At 40.0% G+C, this 18,366-nt stretch overlaps 2 protein-coding genes and 1 gene segment (V, D, J or C); all 3 read left to right on the top strand.

Annotated features, from left to right (window-relative positions):
• The first annotated feature begins 2,591 nt into the window (after positions 1-2,591).
• LOC308101435 (Ig kappa chain V region K29-213-like) lies at positions 2,592-2,969 on the top strand. The segment is given in 1 exon: positions 2,592-2,969.
• Positions 2,970-4,384: 1,415 nt separating this feature from the next.
• Positions 4,385-5,378, top strand: LOC308102365 (uncharacterized protein). Its single transcript, XM_080452045.1, has 4 exons — positions 4,385-4,443; positions 4,570-4,695; positions 5,025-5,150; positions 5,234-5,378. Exons 1-4 carry the CDS (start codon positions 4,391-4,393, stop codon positions 5,259-5,261), a joined length of 333 nt encoding a protein of 110 aa, XP_080308171.1. The 5' UTR covers positions 4,385-4,390; the 3' UTR covers positions 5,262-5,378.
• A 5,570-nt stretch (positions 5,379-10,948) lies between these two features.
• On the top strand, positions 10,949-14,323 carry LOC308102056 (uncharacterized protein). Its single transcript, XM_080451648.1, has 5 exons — positions 10,949-11,014; positions 12,089-12,436; positions 12,629-12,757; positions 13,908-13,948; positions 14,066-14,323. The coding sequence occupies exons 1-5, from the start codon at positions 11,005-11,007 to the stop codon at positions 14,186-14,188; spliced, it is 651 nt and encodes a 216-aa protein (XP_080307774.1). The 5' UTR covers positions 10,949-11,004; the 3' UTR covers positions 14,189-14,323.
• Positions 14,324-18,366: the final 4,043 nt, after the last annotated feature.

Here is an 18,366-nt window from a genome sequence, read left to right as displayed (position 1 = left end):
CCATTTGTTTGACCATGTAGCCATTATTAGTCAGTAGCTGGCTAAGTTCTAATTATTATGTCAGACTCTGAATATTCAACCATGCAAAACGCTGTGTTACTGCACTGTGGTCCATTATTGATGTAGAAATTAATGACCTTAAAAATGTGAATACTGCACACAATTGCACATCTCCTTAGCTTTATTTTCAACACCATAAAACAATATTTCACCTCACACAGGAGATGAAACATTGATCTTTATATCTTTAGTATGCTTATGTCTTTCAATGCAGCATGTGGTTTTTTAGCAGGAAGGAGGCTATCAGAATCATGTGTGCTTTTACACGCAACCGTCTAAATTCTGCTCTTGGCGGTGTGTTTGAAGTGCTGTGGATTTGTTGTTTGAGGGCACTGCACGTTCCACACGAGGACATCAGTTTGATCTTTGGAGACATAATAACATTTCCGGGGATTTTCTTGTACGCTGTTGTGCTAAGCATACTAGTGCACCTCTTTTAACGGTTGTGAAAAGCGATCATGTGATTGGTTATGACTGGATCCACCTGAGGGTGCTTGGGTGGCTCAGGGGTAATGTACAGTTCCTGTCCACCATTTAGGGTTAGGAAACCACAGCAGTGCATCCAGTTTGGCTGTGTCTCTATACAAATACAATTGGCCGTGTTTGGGGGAGGGAAGCCCGGGGGGTCTTTGTTGCTGAACTTACTCCTACGGCTTGAGGCGCGGTGGCAATGCAGAGATGTCTGGGGAGGAATGAATTGGCATAATGACTAAATTGGGAGAAGAAATTGGTATAAAGAAATAAATTGCAACACACCCATTAATAATACATTCAGCCTAATCCAACACACCTCACCACTTCACCACCACCCTTCTGAAGTCTGGAAAATACCAAATGTTTGTTTCTATCATTCTTTTAAATCGAACATCAGTATATGAGAATATGTCAGAGCTGTCAGACTATGTGAGATATGTGAGTTGGTTTTGTCCAGCTTGTCTGTATGTTAAATAATCCAAACCAAACCGAACTGGGACAAGGTCAAAGGTCACAGAAAAGGTCTAAAACCTATTCTGGCCATAGTTCAATGTTCTTTATATTTCTGAGGTTTTTGTTTTCATCTAGTTTGTCTGTTTGTTTTTATCTGTTTGTTAGCAACTGTAAAGGAAACGGCAACACAGAATGACATGAACTTTCTGGAAAAGTGGGCAGCGCTTTCTAGATTATCTGATACAATGTTGGGTGTAATTCATTCAAACTCACGAAATACAAATACACTTTTAGCCATCTAACTCCATTAAACATAATCGATAATCCTCTCCACTGAAGATTGTTTTTTATTTGTTTATTTATTACATTTGTTTGAGCTGTCTTGTTTTCCGTTGTGTTGTCTTATGTCCACTCTTTGACAAATACGCTTAGTTTGAGGGTGAAGTTCAACCACATCAAAACCAGATTTGATCATGTAGGCGCCATTAGTTAATCTCCAGCACCAGTATTAAGTTATAACAAGGCTATTTTAATAAAAATTTGCCTTAACAGACCTCCCTGGGACGACCTTGGGGCAACAAATGTGACATGAAGCAGGGTTAAACTCAGGGTTGTCACCCCCACGACAAATCACCCCAGGGGAGATGTTTCTGTCGGAAAGTGCCTAAGACTTGACAACCCGTCAAACTGATGTAACTGTAACAGATATATTCAGAGTATACTGTTCTGAGCAGCCAATCAAATGTCGTGCAGGATAATTCTGGTGAGCCAATCAGGTAAAGGATAGAGCTGGCAGGAATTCATAACAAAAATGCATCTACTGTACCTGCAGTCATAATCAAGCGCACAGAAGCTAAATCACCGAACCGAGGACAAGGATGGAATACTTTGCACTTTTTCTCCTAATTATTAACTCATGTGAGTATTCACAACAACAACGTTGCACTTGTATTATATATACGTATTGAAATTATAAGAAACTAAGTTTGGATCATTTTAAATTCATGCTTTACATTCATGAGAGTTATGAGTCGCTTGTGTTGTGTCTCCTTTTTATATGAAACTCCAAAAGCTTTGAGAAAAACTGAGCAAAATGACATTGGCTCCAAACGCCATGAATATGTTTTTAATCTATGCCGATGCATTGCATTCTTGTGTTCCAGGTGTGGCTCAACTGAACATCTCCCAGCCGGTTCCATTTCATGCAGTACAGCTGGGTCATGATGTTACACTTGAGTGTTACATACCAGACAGTGAACTAAGAATCGTATGGTACAAATTGACAGCAGCGAAGAGTTTACAGTGTGTGCTAATAAGATATTGGACAGAGATTTACTATTGTAGCACATACAATGAGAGACGTTTTTCTGTCGAGATGGACAAAGTTATAGGTCACCTTAACATAAAAAATACAAGACCAGAGGACACTGGAACATATTTTTGCGGAGTAATTCATTTAGATGTTATTAAGTTTGGACCAGGAACGTTCCTTATGATACAAGGTATTTCTTCCACCGTATTAAAGTTTGAAGGCTATTACTGTACGTAAAATCATTGCCGATATTTGATCAGAATAGAACGGTCAGTAATGATATATTATGTATATGATATTAACTTTCAAAGGTGTGGAGCTGGGCAAGAACTCTGTTCACCAACTGCCAGTGTCTGATTCAGTGCAGCCAGGAGACTCTGTGACTCTGAACTGTACCGTCCACACTGAGACCTGTGGTGGACAACATGGTGTCTACTGGTTCAGAAGCTCCAGAGAATCTCAACCTGGACTTATCTTCACCCATTGGAGTAAGCCTGAAGCCTGCAAGAAGACTCCTAGAACTGGGAAGTCTTCATATAGCTGTGTCTACAAACTCACCATGAGGAATATCACTGTTGCTGATGCTGGAGCTTACATTTGTGGTGTGACCCTCTGTGGGGAGACGTTCTTTGGAAATGGAACAACGCTGGATATCCAACGTAATACATAGTACATACTACATAGTAGTTAACGTTTAGGTTATGGATTTAAAATAACGTTATTTACATTTCTGCAAACCATCTGATACGTTGCATCTTAATGTTTCAAGACAGGCGCGCTGTCAGCAACAGCTTAAGCCCTGTGAGCTGCCCCTCAGTGAGGTGTTAGCCGAGCGAGTGCCTGCACCTTCACCGCTAAGTCGGGCTTCACAGTTGCATACAATAAGGTAGTTGCATACTAATAGGGACAGAATATAGAACATAAAGAAATCTAGGATTGAGTCCATTCAGTCTGCATCTATACAAACATTGACCTGCAATTTGGGGGGGATTAAAAAACATCCAGTCTCAATGTTTGTTTGTTTTTTGCAGAAATGTACAGTAACAACTGTTTTCTCTGGCGACCAGGCTGTATTTTCTCATTCTCTTTGTGAATACCATAAATAAAGCTATGGGTATGTGATTAACAAATGTACCCAGCATTTGTTGCTGCACTCGATAAATCTGCCCTCAGCTGGATAAAGACACTCAACAATGATTAAAAGGGTGATAATCAATGTGTATATTTTGTTTTTAGGACATTCACTTGGTTCCCCAGTGTCTCCTACAAACATGGTGGTAAGTTTTATTGTCTTTCATCTTTATCCAAATTTCACGCAAATCGGTACACATGATCTCTATAGTCATGTGATCAAGACCGATCTGTTTGATTTTTCATATTCCATCCTGATTGGTTAAGATTGACATCTAAGGTTTGCAGGAGTGGCCCGTTTTGAACAAAATGCCGCAAATCATGAACGCAGCATCCGATTGTGGTGAAACTTTGCACGCAAATTCCCACTACGTTGAGGAACAAATGCCACCCTTTTAACATTGCCCTATTATAGCGCCACCAGGAGGCTGATTTTTGCAACAGTTTTTTTTTTCAAATATTACTCCTACAAATTTTGTCCAAACATCATGCAAATCGGTACACATTATCTCTATAGTCAAGTGATCAAGACGGTTCCGTCCGATTTTTCATTTTCCATCCTGATTGGCGAATTCCCAACATTGCTGGCCCACAATAACCTACCAGACCTGGTGGAGACCTGTGCTCCGAGGAGCACTTTTTCTAGTTTTGTATTGCACTGCACCTAAAGTCATGACATAGCACAACGTGATTACCAGTTGTACATCCTCTCTGCTGTCTATCTGCCTACTGCTCTCTTTCTCTTACACATTCACGTTATTTACCTCTCTCCATCTTTCAGTCTATCTGGGGCATGCTGCATGTGATGACAATGTTTGGGGTTGTGTCAGTATGAAACGGCAGAGTGCAATCGGGGAAAGATTAAACTGTATTACCAGTCAATCAAAGTCCCGTTCCCTCCTCTATATTTGTCAGTCCACAGGTCCAGACTCCACCTATCAGAGTCTCCAACTAGCCACTATGGATCAGGATACATATGATGTCATGACACCATCTACAGTACAACCTCATGTGTATGAGCTCATAATCGCCACTTTATTGATAACATTGATGTCTGCTAAATGCCTAAATTGAAAATTTGTTGTTGTGTTGGTTTAGTGTTGCCCCTTTATATTGGTTGTGCTCTCGACTCCTTCCAGGAAGAGACAGCAGCGTGGAGGTCCACACACCACAAGTCCAGACTCCACCTACCAGAGCCTCCAACCAGCCACTATGAATCAGGATACATATGATGTCATGACACCATCTACAGTACAACCTCATAAGTATGACCTTATGAATCAATCTGTGAAACTATATTTTCCACATCGCAGTTAAAAGGCAAAAGTGGGTGAAATTCTTGTTTGTGTAGGCTCTAATGGTTATAGAGTAAAAGTAAAAGTAGGGAAAAGAGCAGCAGGTTTAAAAATCAGCGTTGTGGGTGAAAAGGCACAGATACTGTAATACTGTAAAGGAGCATCAAGTCTGAACACAGATCAATGTGCATGATTAAAGGCATTGTGACAGGGCTTACCACTTTATTGATTATTGTTGTCTTGGTTGAATGCTGCCTCTCTTTCTACTCTACTGTCCTACTGCTCTCGTCTCCTTCCAGGAAGAGACAGCAGCATGGAGGTCCACACACCACAGGTCCAGACTCCACCTATCAGAGTCTCCAACCAGCCACTATGAATCAGGATACTTATGATGTCATGATACCATCTACAGCACAACCTCATAAGTATGACCTCATAATCACCACTTTTCCACAATTGATTGGTTGTTGTGTTGGTTGTGTGATGCTCCTATTCCTATTCCTTTCAGGAAGAGGCAGCAGTGTGGACGTCGTTAGCATGAGGAGATTCACCTGGTTGGCTGCTCTGGACAGATCATTTAGCTTCCCAGCTCTGTATGTTTTGTTGCTCCCATGTGCTCCTGGTTTTGTTAGATTTATCATTCAGCTGGTCTTTATTTTCCATTCATCCATGCTCTTCCCTACATACTAGGTGACAAGGCTGTCTTTATCGTCTCCGCCAGGCCGAAAAGCATGGCGAGAGAGTATGTTTTGCACCCTGTCCGTCTGTCCTTCCGTGTGTGTGTGTGTGTGTGTGTGTGTGTGTGTGTGTGTGTGTGTGTGTGTGTGTGTGTGTGTGTGTGTGTGTGTGTGTGAGTGAGTGATCCCTGGATGCCAGAGCAGAACCTCTGCCCCAAAATTTTCACATGGGTCTGTTATATATATATTACTCCCAGATTTTATTGAAAATGCACGCAAATCGGTACACATGATCTCTATAGTCAAGTGATCAAGACGAATCCGTCCGATTTTTCATATTCCATCCTGATTGGCGAATTCCGAACATTGCTGGCCCACAATAACCTACCTGACCTGGTGCAGGCCCGGCGCCAGGATGAAATGACTGAGGGTGCAGTTGAAAATTGTGCACACCAGTCGCGCGCGCGCACGGGCGCGCGCACTCTTTCTTTCTAAATAAACTGAGGGGGCACAATTTGAAACTGAGGGTGCCAGGCCCCCTCAGGCCCCCCCGTGGCGCCGGGCCTGACCTGGCTCCGAGGAGCACTTTTTCTAGTTCTCTTCTGAAATGTGGACCAAGAGGATCAAGACACAGTCAGAACCCTGTGGTTCTCCTGCCAATAGAACCATGATGAATGCCAGCTCCAAAGACCAGGAAATGTGTGAAAGAGAGAGTGATGTTGGTCGACTGGGCAGGACAAGTTGCGCAATATATGAAAATATCTGAAGCCAATGTGAGAGTCAGATTATGATTAATGATTAAGACTTGAATATTGAATATTACATTTGTTAAGACAAATGATAGGAATATAGAAACTAGGACTGTCAAAATAACTGACTTAACTGAGCTAATTAACTTATGAAATGAAAGAGATTAAACATTTTAACGCAATAACAGAGAAAATTTGGTTGGAGGATGTGAGTGAAGTGAATGAGGTGGAATGAGGGCAAAGGTCAGAAATGTAGGATGAGAACAGCCAATGTTGTTCTTAGACAATTTAGATAGCATGTTATGTAGACAGATGCCAGGTCATTGTTGACCTGGCATCCTATAGTGTGTATAGTTTCAATGTACAGATTATTGACTTTTTGGGATATTCTACTGTTAGACTGATGATAGGTTCTTGGTTTACTTATATCCTAGATTACAATTTCTATGCATTTGATGTATTACCTTGTGCTGTCCTTGCTTACTGTAAATCACTCTGGATTAAGAGCATATGCTAAATGCCTAAATTGTACTTGTAAATTGTACTTTAAACATTTAAACCCAGAGTCATGAATAACATCTTGAATTTTTGAGTTATTAGCCTCTTCCTCTCCTCTCAATTCAGGTCTTCCAGTAAGTTAGCTCTATACAGAGAAGAGATTTACATCTCACTCCACGCTCTGTGAAGGGCCCATTTACTGGGTTGTTCCTAAAACTCGCCTCATTACCTGGAGTAATGCGGCTTTTGCAGCGCAGGCTTTGGAATGCCGTCTGAGGATCTAACAGGCTAGCAAAGTCATCTTTTAAATCACTTATGAAAACCTACTTAAATGTCAAGGCCTTTTCATAGTGCTTATTTTATTCTTTCTTTTATCCGTGATAATCTCCCTGTATGCCCTTTTCATGTTTTTATTCATGTTATTTGATGGTATTTGTTTTTAAATCCAGAGCCAGTGTAGCAGATGTGAGCCATCCGGCTTTTAAAAGTAAAGTAGGCAGGGAATCATTTACTTACATTACATAGGAGCCACACAGTGGAATGACCTCGAAAACAGTGTCAAACTGACAACCAATCTGAGGACTTTTAAATACAAAACTAAATCATGTCTATTAGAAAAGGTTCCCCTATAGAGGGTCTTTAGACTAGGAAAGATAAGGTAGCACTTGTTTGTGTACTGTGTAGGTTACATGTGTTATTGTATTGTTTGTATGTATGTACTGTGAATGTTACTTGTGTTTGGTATTGTTGTGTAATGTGTACTGGGTCTGTACTGTGTATGTCACTTGTGTCTAGTGTTTCGGTAGTTACATGTGTTTTGTATTGTAATGTATTTTTAACGTATTGATTGTTAATTGTAAGAGGACCTCAACGGAAATAAGTCTCAGGACTTTCTTGTGTTATCCTCGAACTGCGGTGACCATGTGGTTTTTGGCTTTTCAAATAAATCAAATCAAATCAAATCAAATCAAATCAATTGATGTTTATTTCATGTTTAGATTTGTACGTTGCCGTTTTAACTCTTATTACCTTGCTTTATTGTATATCTTTTTTGCAAAGCACTTTGTAACCCTGTTTAGATAAGTGCTATAGTGCTACTGTATACAATACAAATACAGTTACAAATACAGTTTATTAGTGTGGACAGCAGGTCAGAGCAGATACGCTGGAGTTAAACAAAGCTCTCATTCTCAAAACATCGAAACATCTGATTTTTATTTTGGGCAGTTCAAGACCAAAAAACAGGATTGGGATTACTTTAATAGCCGATCTGTGATCATAGTATTATCTCAGCAAACATTATGTCAATACGAAATCCAGATGTGATCCAATCGTATAGTGATTAAACGTTTTGTCAAAGTAATATAAAATATAACAAATGTGTCAAGTCATTATTTTAATGTGGTGAGTCCACATTATACATCAGGTACGTTTTATGTGCAAAAGTCACAAGAGTCACAGATACAGCGTGGTCATGAAAAAAACAACCTTACATTGTCTACAAATAGTCTTCTGATCATAAATATTGATGCTGTTTACACCTTTCAAGCTCAACCAAGTTGCACCCAAAACCCTCTGTTCTCACTTATGTGTGGTCACAGTTGTTTTCCATTGGTGGAAACTAAGGTGCATAGAGGACAGGAAGACTGCATCCTCACACACTATGTTACAGTGAAGCAGAGACAATACAGTATATGTTCATAAGATGACATGTGTTTTTCACATTAGTGAGGTTGATTTATCATGGTGAATGTGGCACACTGAAACACCCATTTGTTTGACCATGTAGCCATTATTAGTCAGTAGCTGGCTAAGTTATAATTATTATGTCAGAATATTCAACCATGCAAAATGCTGTGTTACTGCACTGTGGTCCATTATTAATGTAGAAATTAATGACCTTAAAAAAAAGGGGGAGGGGGGAATACTGCACACAATTGCACATCTCCTGAGCTTTATTTTCAACAGCATAAAACAATCTTTCACCTCACACAGGAGATGAAACATTGATCTTTGTATATCTTTAGTATGCTTATGTCTTTCAATGCAGCATGTGGTTTTTTAGCAGGAAGGAGGCTATCAGAATCGATGCCAACCGTCTAAATTCTGCTCTTGGCGGTGTGTTTGAAGTGCTGTGGATATGTTGTTTGACGACGCTGCACGTTCCACACAAGGACATCAGTTTGATCTTTGGAGACATAACATTTCCGGGGCTTTTCTTGTACGCTGTTGTGCTAAGCATACTAGTGCACCTCTTTTAACGGTAGTGAAAAGCAATCATGTGATTGGTTGTGACTGAATCCACCTGAGGGTGCTTGGGTGGCTCAGGGGTAATGTACAGTTCCTGTCCACCATTTAGGGTTAGGAAACCACAGCAGTGCATCCAGTTTGGCCGTGTCTCTATACAAATACAATTGGCCGTGTTTGGGGGAGGGAAGCCCGGGGGGTCTTTGTTGCTGAACTTACTCCTACGGTTTGTGGCGCAGTGGCAATGCAGAGATGTTTGGGGAGGAATGAATTGGCATAATGACTAAATTGGGAGAAGAAATTGGTATAAAGAAAGAAATTACAACACACCCACTAATAATACATTCAGCCTAATCCAACACACCTCACCACTTCTGACTTCTGAAGTCTGGAAAATACCAAATGTTTGTTTCTATCATTCTTTTAAATCGAACATCAGTATATGAGAATATGTCAGAGCTGTCAGACTATGTGAAGTATGTGAGTTGGTTTTGTCCAGCTTGTCTGTATGTTAAATAATCCAAACCAAACCGAACTGGGACAAGGTCAAAGGTCACAGAAAAGGTCTAAAACCTTTTCTGGCCATAGTTCAATGTTCTTTATATTTCTATATTCCTGAGGTTTTTGTTTTCATCTAGTTTGTCTGTTTGTTTTAGCAACTGTAAAGGAAACAGCAACACAGAATAACATGGACTTTCTGGAAAAGTGGGCAGTGCTTTCTAGATTATCTGATACAATGTTGGGGGTAATTCATTCAAACTCACGAAATACAAATACACTTTTAGCCATCTAACTCCAATAAACATAATCGATAATCCTCTCCATTGAAGATTGTTTTTTTTTGTTTATTTATTATATTTGTTTGAGCTGTCTTGTTTTCCGTTGTGTTGTCTATATGTCCACTCTTTGACAAATACGCTTATTTTGAGGGTGAAGTTCAACCACATCAAAACCAGGTTTGATCATGTAGGCACCATTAGTTAATCTCCAGCACCAGTATTAAGTTATAACAAGGCTATTTTAATTATAAATTGCCTTAACAGACCTCCCTGGGACGACCTTAGGGCAACAAATGTGACATGAAGCAGGATTAAACTCAGGGTTATCACCCCCACGACAAATCACCCCAGGGGAGATGTTTCTGTCGGAAAGTGCCTAAGACTAGACAACCCGTCAAACTGATGTAACTGTAACTGATATATTCAGAGTATACTGTTCTGAGCAGCCAATCAAATGTCGTGCAGGATAATTCTGGTGAGCCAATCAGGTAAAGGATAGAGCTGGCAGGAATTCATAACAAAAATGCATCTACTGTACCTGCAGTCATAATCAAGCGCACAGAAGCTAAATCACCGAACCGAGGACAAGGATGGAATACTTTGCACTTTTTCTCCTAATTATTAACTCATGTGAGTATTCACAACAACAACATTGCACTCGTATTATATATATATACGTATTGAAATTATAAAAAAAATAAGTTTGGATCATTTTAAATTCATGCTTTACATTTATGAGAGTTATGTCTCCTTTTTATATGAAACTCCAAAAGCTTTGAGAAAAACTGCGCAAAATGACATTGGCCCCAATTCACTAAGCAATTTACGACCATATTTTGATCTTACCAGCATTTAAGACAATTTTCTTCATGCAAAATATTGTCTTAAATGCCGGTAAGATCAAAATATGGTCGTACATTTCTTAGTGAATCGGGGCCATTGGCTCCAAATGCCATGAATATGTTTTTAATCTATGCCGATGCATTGCATTCTTGTGTTCCAGGTGTGGCTCAACTGAACATCTCCCAGCCGGTTCCATTTCATGCAGTACAGCTGGGTCATGATGTTACACTTGAGTGTTACATACCAGACAGTGAACCAAGAATCGTATGGTACAAATTGACAGCAGCGAAGAGTTTACAGTGTGTGCTAAAAAGATATTATGAAAAGATTTACTATGGTGGCAGATACAATGAGAGCCGTTTTTCTGTCGAGGTGGACAAAGTTAGAGGTCACCTTAACATAAAAAATACAAGACCAGAGGACACTGGAACATATTTTTGCGGAGTAATTCATGAAAGTGTTTTGTTTGGACCAGGAACGTTCCTTATGATACAAGGTATTTCTTCCACCATATTACAGTTTGAAGGCTATTACTGTATTGATTGATTGAATATTTTATTAGGCAAACAATGTAAAACAGCACAGTTACATTTAAAATACTTTGTCTAACAGGTCAGTTCATAAAAGTCCTTGCGGACTTGTTTCCAATGAGGGCCTTGGTATTCAATTCATAGGCATATATAGTGGCACCACAGTTCAAATATCATTACAAAATAAACAGCAAAAAAAATAAGACTATGTACAACAAAAAAATAAAAAAGAGATAAAGAAATAAACAAGAACAGGGGGGGGAGGGTCTGCTGTCTAACGGGAAAATGGTACTACCTCCTCCTTTGGCCTCCTGAAAGGTGATTTTTTAAGGCTCTTTTAAATGAGCCCAGCGAACTGCATTTTTTGAGGGATGGAGTTAGACTATTCCAATCCTGGGTGGCAGTGCTGTAGAAGGAGAATTTGCCCATGTTTGATTTATGGGTGGGTGGTACCAAATTGTTGTTAAAGCTCCCTCTGGTATTGTGACTGTGGGTGTCGCTAACCTTTTGGAGGTATTTACTCAGATATGCGGGAATAGGGGGCATATCGGGCAAATTTGCATTTACAATTTTGAAGGTCAGTCCCATTTTTAGTTGTTTAACCCTGTCTTCCACCCTGGGCCAGCCTAGGCTGGCAAAATGGGTGGGAGAAAGGTGGGTCATGGGCCCCAGTCCGAGGAGTAGCCGAATCAGTTTGTTTTGGGAGGTTTGAAGCTTAGTCTTCAGTGACACTGAGGTGTTGGAGTACCAGGAGGTGCAAGCATAGTCTAAAAGTGGTTGAATCAGGGCCCCAGAGAGGGTCCTGAGGGCCTGAGGGTTGACAAAAGAGGAAACTCTGCCCATAAATTTGGTTCTCTGGTTTACTCTTTTGACCACCTTTGTAGCCATGCTTTCACCTGTCAGGTATTTGTCAAGAACACAACCCAAATACAGTAGGTAATCTCTTCTTTGCTAGAGATAATGTAAAATCATTGCTGATATTTGATCAGATTAGAACGGTCAGTAATGATATATTATGTATATGATATTGACTTTCAAAGGTGTGGAGCTGGGCAACAACTCTGTTCTCCAACTGCCAGTGTCTGATTCAGTGCAGCCAGGAGACTCAGTGACTCTGAACTGTACCGTCCACACTGAGACCTGTGGTGGACAACACAGTGTCTACTGGTTCAGAAGCTCCAGAGAATCTCAACCTGGACTTATCTACACCCATGGGAGTAAGCCTGAAGCCTGCAAGAACACTCCTAGAACTGGGAAGTCTTCATATAGCTGTGTCTACAAACTCACCATGAGGAATATCACTGTTGCTGATGCTGGACCTTACATTTGTGGTGTGACCCTCTGTGGGGAGACGTTCTTTGGAAATGGAACAACGCTGGATATCCAACGTAATACATACGGTAGTACATAGTAGTTAACATTTAGGTTATGGATTTAAAATAACGATATAACAGCAATGTTTCCATAGTTTGCTTTACAACAGAGGTTACTACCGTATGCCTTTCACTTGATGGAAACAATGTTGCTTGTTCTCAACTGAACTGGTGAATGGACAAATAATTAATTTGCCATCATTTCAGGACTGAATGATTCTGCAGATCACGTGAATACCACCGTCACTGTGTTGGTGGTTTCAAATGTACTTCTTGGGATGTCCACTCTTCTACTTGCATGGTCACTTTGCAAGTCATGGAAGAAAAATCACAGAGGTATCAATACTTTTTAATGTCTGTACTTAGAGTATGACTTTTCTGAGCTGGTATTTTAATGACTAAAATAGTAGTCTTGCAATAGCTAGTCAAAGCCGTAGTCATCAAATGCTATTTTCTCAAACCAATCGCCAGAGAAGAAACGTTGCCATGATTGTACATTTCTGTAAACCACTGATACGTTGCATCTCAATGTTCCAAGACATTCGCACTGTCAGCAGCATCTTAAAGGTTTAATGACATTCACTTTTACACCACATTCAAAGTCTTTGTCCTGGTCCTTCAAAAGTGTACAAAAAGTTTTAAGTGAAAATTCCATTCCATTGATCCATGGCAGGTGTTTTTCTCTCACATTTCTAAAGCCTTTTCAACTGCAATGAAAAAAGAAATCTTTGCCTGCGGGTGTCGCTGGTGAGGGATTTTGCCTGTCAATCATCACCTCTGCTCCGCCCCCCCCAAAGGAAAGGATAGGGGAGGGGAGGGGCGAGGAGGAGAGTGGGCGGGATTAATCGACTGTGACCTCACTGTCGAAGGGCCAAGCTCAGATTACTTTTCAGCCTAATTATTCAGAAAACCCCAGACCACAGAAAATCCACTGAATGTTCTAAGTTCAGTTTTTTTGGGTGTAATTGAGGTCATAAAACCCCAAATAAAACATTGAAAATAAAAAAAGTGAAAATGAATGTCATGATACCTTTAAGCCCTGTGAGCTGCCCCTGAGTGAGGTGTCAGCCGAGTGAGTGTCGGGCTTCACAGTTGCATACTGGAACGGAATAGTGAATAATACTTTTTTAATGTACTTTGCATAAAGAAATCTAGAATTGAGTCACATCTGCATCTACAAACATTGACCCACACATTTGTGGGGATTAAAAGTCATCCAGTCTCAATGTTTTTTTTTTAAAAGATTTGCAGAAATGTACAGTGACAACGAGTTTCTTTGGCGACCAGGCTGTATCTCATTGGATTTCTGAATAAATCAAGCTATCTCTCTCTACGTCGTCCTCAGACGAGCCCTCCATCGGAGTCTCCAGCTATGGATATGTGATAAACAAATTATTACCCAGCATTTGTTGTTTCACTGCCCTCAGCTGGATAAAGACACTCCTGAATAAAAGGGTGATAATCAATGTGTATATTTTGTTTTTAGGACATTCACTTGGTTCCCCAGTGTCTCCTATAAACATGGTGGTACGTTTTCTTTATTTATTTGACCTGATTTCTCCTAAAGTTTTCCCAACTGCCACAGAGTCCACAGTGAGGCCTTGTTTCTGTAATCCTGATTTTCTTCTTTGTTTTTAATACAAGTCACAGAATGAAGACAACCTCCATTACGCTGCTCTGAGTCTCAACAAGAAGAGACGACCAAGACCACAGAGGAACAACATGGAGAACGAGACTGTGTATGCTGGAGTTAGAGTTACACAATAGCACTGCTATCTACTGTCCACTATCTACCTTATGGGGCTCAACACCCATACATTTATGACTGAGTTCACAAAAACCTTTCCTATAAACAGCTCTGACAAATTAAGATGTTCTTCTTTCAATTGTAGCTTATAATTATAAAAAGGCCATATCCTTAATTAATTTGTAATTTTAAGCGATGCATGCAATACAGTAATTCAGTAATTAATAAATGGCTACACAAAACATTTCTCTTTTATGTTCAAGGTTCAAGGTTCTTTATTGTTACATCTTGTGTACATTTATAAAACATATTTTTGTTTGGCTCCTCAGACATTGTAGCAGGAATGGGGGTCCCTATATTAGTTCTGATCATTGGTGCCTTTATTTTGAGATCAGCTTTTAGTTATTGAAATAATTCTAAGCATAAATGCAAGAATTTTAGGTAAACACACCTACACAACCCTAACTATTTCAGTGACCCCATGACCTTTCTACTGAATCATATGCTCAGGCCAAAATATCAAATTTTCACACAAGATATCTCGTAATCTAGGCCAACATTTCCAATTAGGTGTAAGGAACAGTACGGATATCTAGGGGCTGTTAGGGGGGCTTTTAGACTCTGAAGGTCTTTACACATTGGGAGCGTGACAAATAAATAATCAGAAACGTATCGGCAAACATTTCACAACAAACTTTTCATATAGTTGATGCAACATTCATAAAAGTTTAAGCCTTTTATTCGTGGTGAAATAAATAAATAATTTAAATACATTTAGCTTGTTGATTATCCCTGTATAATATTCACATCTGTGGGGATGTACTGCAATTGTGATTTTGTGCGTGTTAATCGCACAAACAAAATGTCCCCGATGTGTAAGGAACTTTAGTCTTGTTTTGATATACAGAGAAAGCCTCTCATCCAAAAGGCCTCTGCCTCTGATTCTGTGGTATTATGTTCAAAGGATATCACAGACACTGAAATGTAACCCTATGTCACCATATTAGAAACTTGGAATAGTCTCTGTTCACATTTGTATAGTCCATTATCTTCTTTTTCACATTGCTTCCTGTGTCTCATCATGGCTGAGATGCTGACAACTTCCATTATGCTGTTCTGAATGAGAACAATAACAACAGACAGAAGGAAAATGAAGACAGTATTTGTGTCTTGTTTCCATTTCATTTATGACCCAACACGGCAACTACTGTACAGTAGCTGATTTTTCCAATAATGAACGTTGTGCTGAAAAAGTGTACAAATATTTGCCTTTTTCTTGTTTTTTACAAAACAGTTGGCTCTATTTAATCAAGATAAATCTAATTTTGTAGATCTGGTCCTCGTTTTTCATATGAAAATGAAAAGCTCATCCAAATGCAAAGAAAAATGTAAAATATTTCAATGACCATCTAGCTGCTGCATTAGGTCACACTTGAGTGTGGTATGTTCCCACAAACAGAAGGAGCAAGTGCATTTACCGGCAGCAACATGCATGCATGCTGTATACATGCATTTGTGTGGTCAAGAGAAAACAACCTTACACTCTCAAGTGTCTATAAATACTTTCTTTGGATGATTGTTGACGCACTTCACACCTTTCAAGCTCAGCCGAGTCTCAGCCGAAAGCATCTTTTCTCACTTCTATGTGGTCACAGTTGTTTAGTTTCCTTTGGTGGAAACTACAGTAAGTGCAGCGAGGACAGGAAGACTGGTCTATCAGCCTCAAAGACACACAGGATCTTATAGTGTAGCAGAGACAATACATGTTCACGAGAAGACATGTTTTCACATTAGTGAGATTGATTTAAGGTGAACGATACACTGAAATATATGAAACATATGCAACACGATAAGAAAAATACTGGAGGTTCAATGTTTTGGAATTGCTGCATGTCATTTTGTGTTTGATTTAGACATGGCACTGGTATCTCTCAGCCTGCTTTCCAAGCTGCAGAGCTGGGAGTCAGTCGTCACCACTGAATGTGAGATCTGATCAGCAGTAGTATCAGAACGTATGGTGTGTGTGTGTGTGAGAGAGAGAGAGAGAGAGAGAGAGAGAGAGAGAGAGAGAGAGAGAGAGAGAGAGAGAGAGAGAGAGAGAGAGAGAGAGAGAGAGAGAGAGAGAGAGAGACTGAGGCAGTGGTTTGTTTGTTTTGTTGCTGTTTGTAGACCACAGCTGTACCTGCATACAGCTCACCGTGTGGTTGTTGCACTGACATTGTACATGCAAACAGCTCAGCCTCAGTGTCCATGGAATTAGAAGATCATCTAAGTATAATTTAATGAATGCGTCAATTACTCATTTGAGTGTAGTGTGTTCTCACAATTGTTGTTGTTGTTGTTGTTGTTGTAGTAGTACATTTGTCTGCCTAACGATTTAGGAACAGTGGCTGCTATTCTATAGCGTGTCTAGCTCAGGAACAATTTAAAACACATAGACTGGGTGGGAAAGGGGGGCGGACCGGTGACCTTACGATTCCCAAATGGCCTCTCCACTCACCACTCAGAAATGGCCGTTCATCAGGTATGGACTGACTGTGTGCAAAGGTCACAGGACAGGAGTCTATAGGTTAGTCATTATCTCACACAGATACAGCATGGTCGAGAAAAAACAACCTTACACTATCCATAGTCTATTATACTTTCTTCTGATCATAAATGTTGCAGTTTACACCTTTCAAGATCAACTGAGTTGCAGCTGAAGGTTTGTGTTCTGACTTCTGTGTGGTCGCAGTTGTTTAGTTTCCATTGGTGGAAACTAGGTGCAGCAAGGACAGGAAGACTGGTCTGCAGCCTAAAAACACACAGCATACAGAATACACAACATACAGCACGGCGGACACAATAGATCACATTTCATTTATCTGCTACCAACTGCTATTTCTGAATCTCAAATCAAGCTGGAATTTACTTGAATGGGTTAAAGTCTATTTGTTTAAAAATAGTTTTGAATGTGGATGCAAAATCATGTCCACTATTATTTCATAATGTTGATCAAATCTCTGATGTTTTTTGGTTTTGTTTCAGGACTTGCACTTTGGAAGAAGAGGCATTTGTTAAATACATGCTGTATTCTTTAATCTTAGGAATTATGATTACTAGTCCATACCCGTGGGGGGATATGCGCACATGATCTGGCAACCCGGGAGGCAGTTCGTCCCATAGCTCGCGGGGCCATCCCACAGCTGGGCAGCCGTAACCATAACCATGGGACATTCTTTTACACAAAAACGCTAATTACAGCTGAGATTTGGTGAAATCAAAAAACAGGCTTCGCTGTTCTGTGCACATGGTAATGGTGAATGGCTGTGTGCAAATTCAGATCAATTGCTCCAGCCACTGAGGAGAACCGGGCAGAACTAATTTTGGCCTCACCACCTCACCACCTCACCACTACAGAGCTTTGTAGAATTATAGTAGGATATTGGATTGCATGTCTGATTTAGTACTAGATTATCAATACGACCATTTTGTGAACCTGGTGAATTCTTCCACTTAGTTCTACACTATTCATGCTGTGTATTTGACCTATCCTATTAGGATCAGTGTACAGTATATCCACATATCCAGCTGGAAGGCCAGTATCCTCACTCACATGAGCACAGGGAGGACATGCAAAACCCACACTGAAAGCTCCAGTCATGCTGGAACCTAGTACCTTATTGATCAGACAACAGTGATAATACTGAGCCACCTTGCACGCACGCACGCACGCACGCACGCACGCACGCACGCACGCACGCACGCACGCACACACAGACAGACAGACATTAGGATTTACCATTCTTTAATTAATGCTTCAATATTTACAGTAACTATTTCAAGAAATACAAAGCTGATTGAAAAATCAAGCTAACAATGATTGGAACTAATGAGGACTCCTCACCACCACTTGATTGCATGCATCAAAGGTGATCAAGCTAATAGAATGAAGCCAATGTTAATTTGTCAGAGCTGTTTATAGGAAAGTCTTTTGTGAATAAATGATCCGAAAATGCATCTGCAAATATTTTACATCAAATTATTAATTTGGTGAGACTTAATTAATACAGATTGGAAAAATCAACCGTGTTTCGGAAACAAATCCCTTCACTTCATCGCAGTGTGATGTTCTCGTTTTCGGTGTGAAGTACTCATGACACAAACAACAGACCACACTCGAGCAAGGACTTAGTTAAAAAGCCTTTAATATGATGAA

Source organism: Gymnoscopelus braueri, assembly GCF_963280865.1.
Source record: "Gymnoscopelus braueri genome assembly, chromosome: 15".
Taxonomy (NCBI): domain Eukaryota; kingdom Metazoa; phylum Chordata; class Actinopteri; order Myctophiformes; family Myctophidae; genus Gymnoscopelus; species Gymnoscopelus braueri.
Note: the sequence above shows the minus strand (reverse complement) of the source record. Positions and strands in the feature narration are given on the sequence as shown.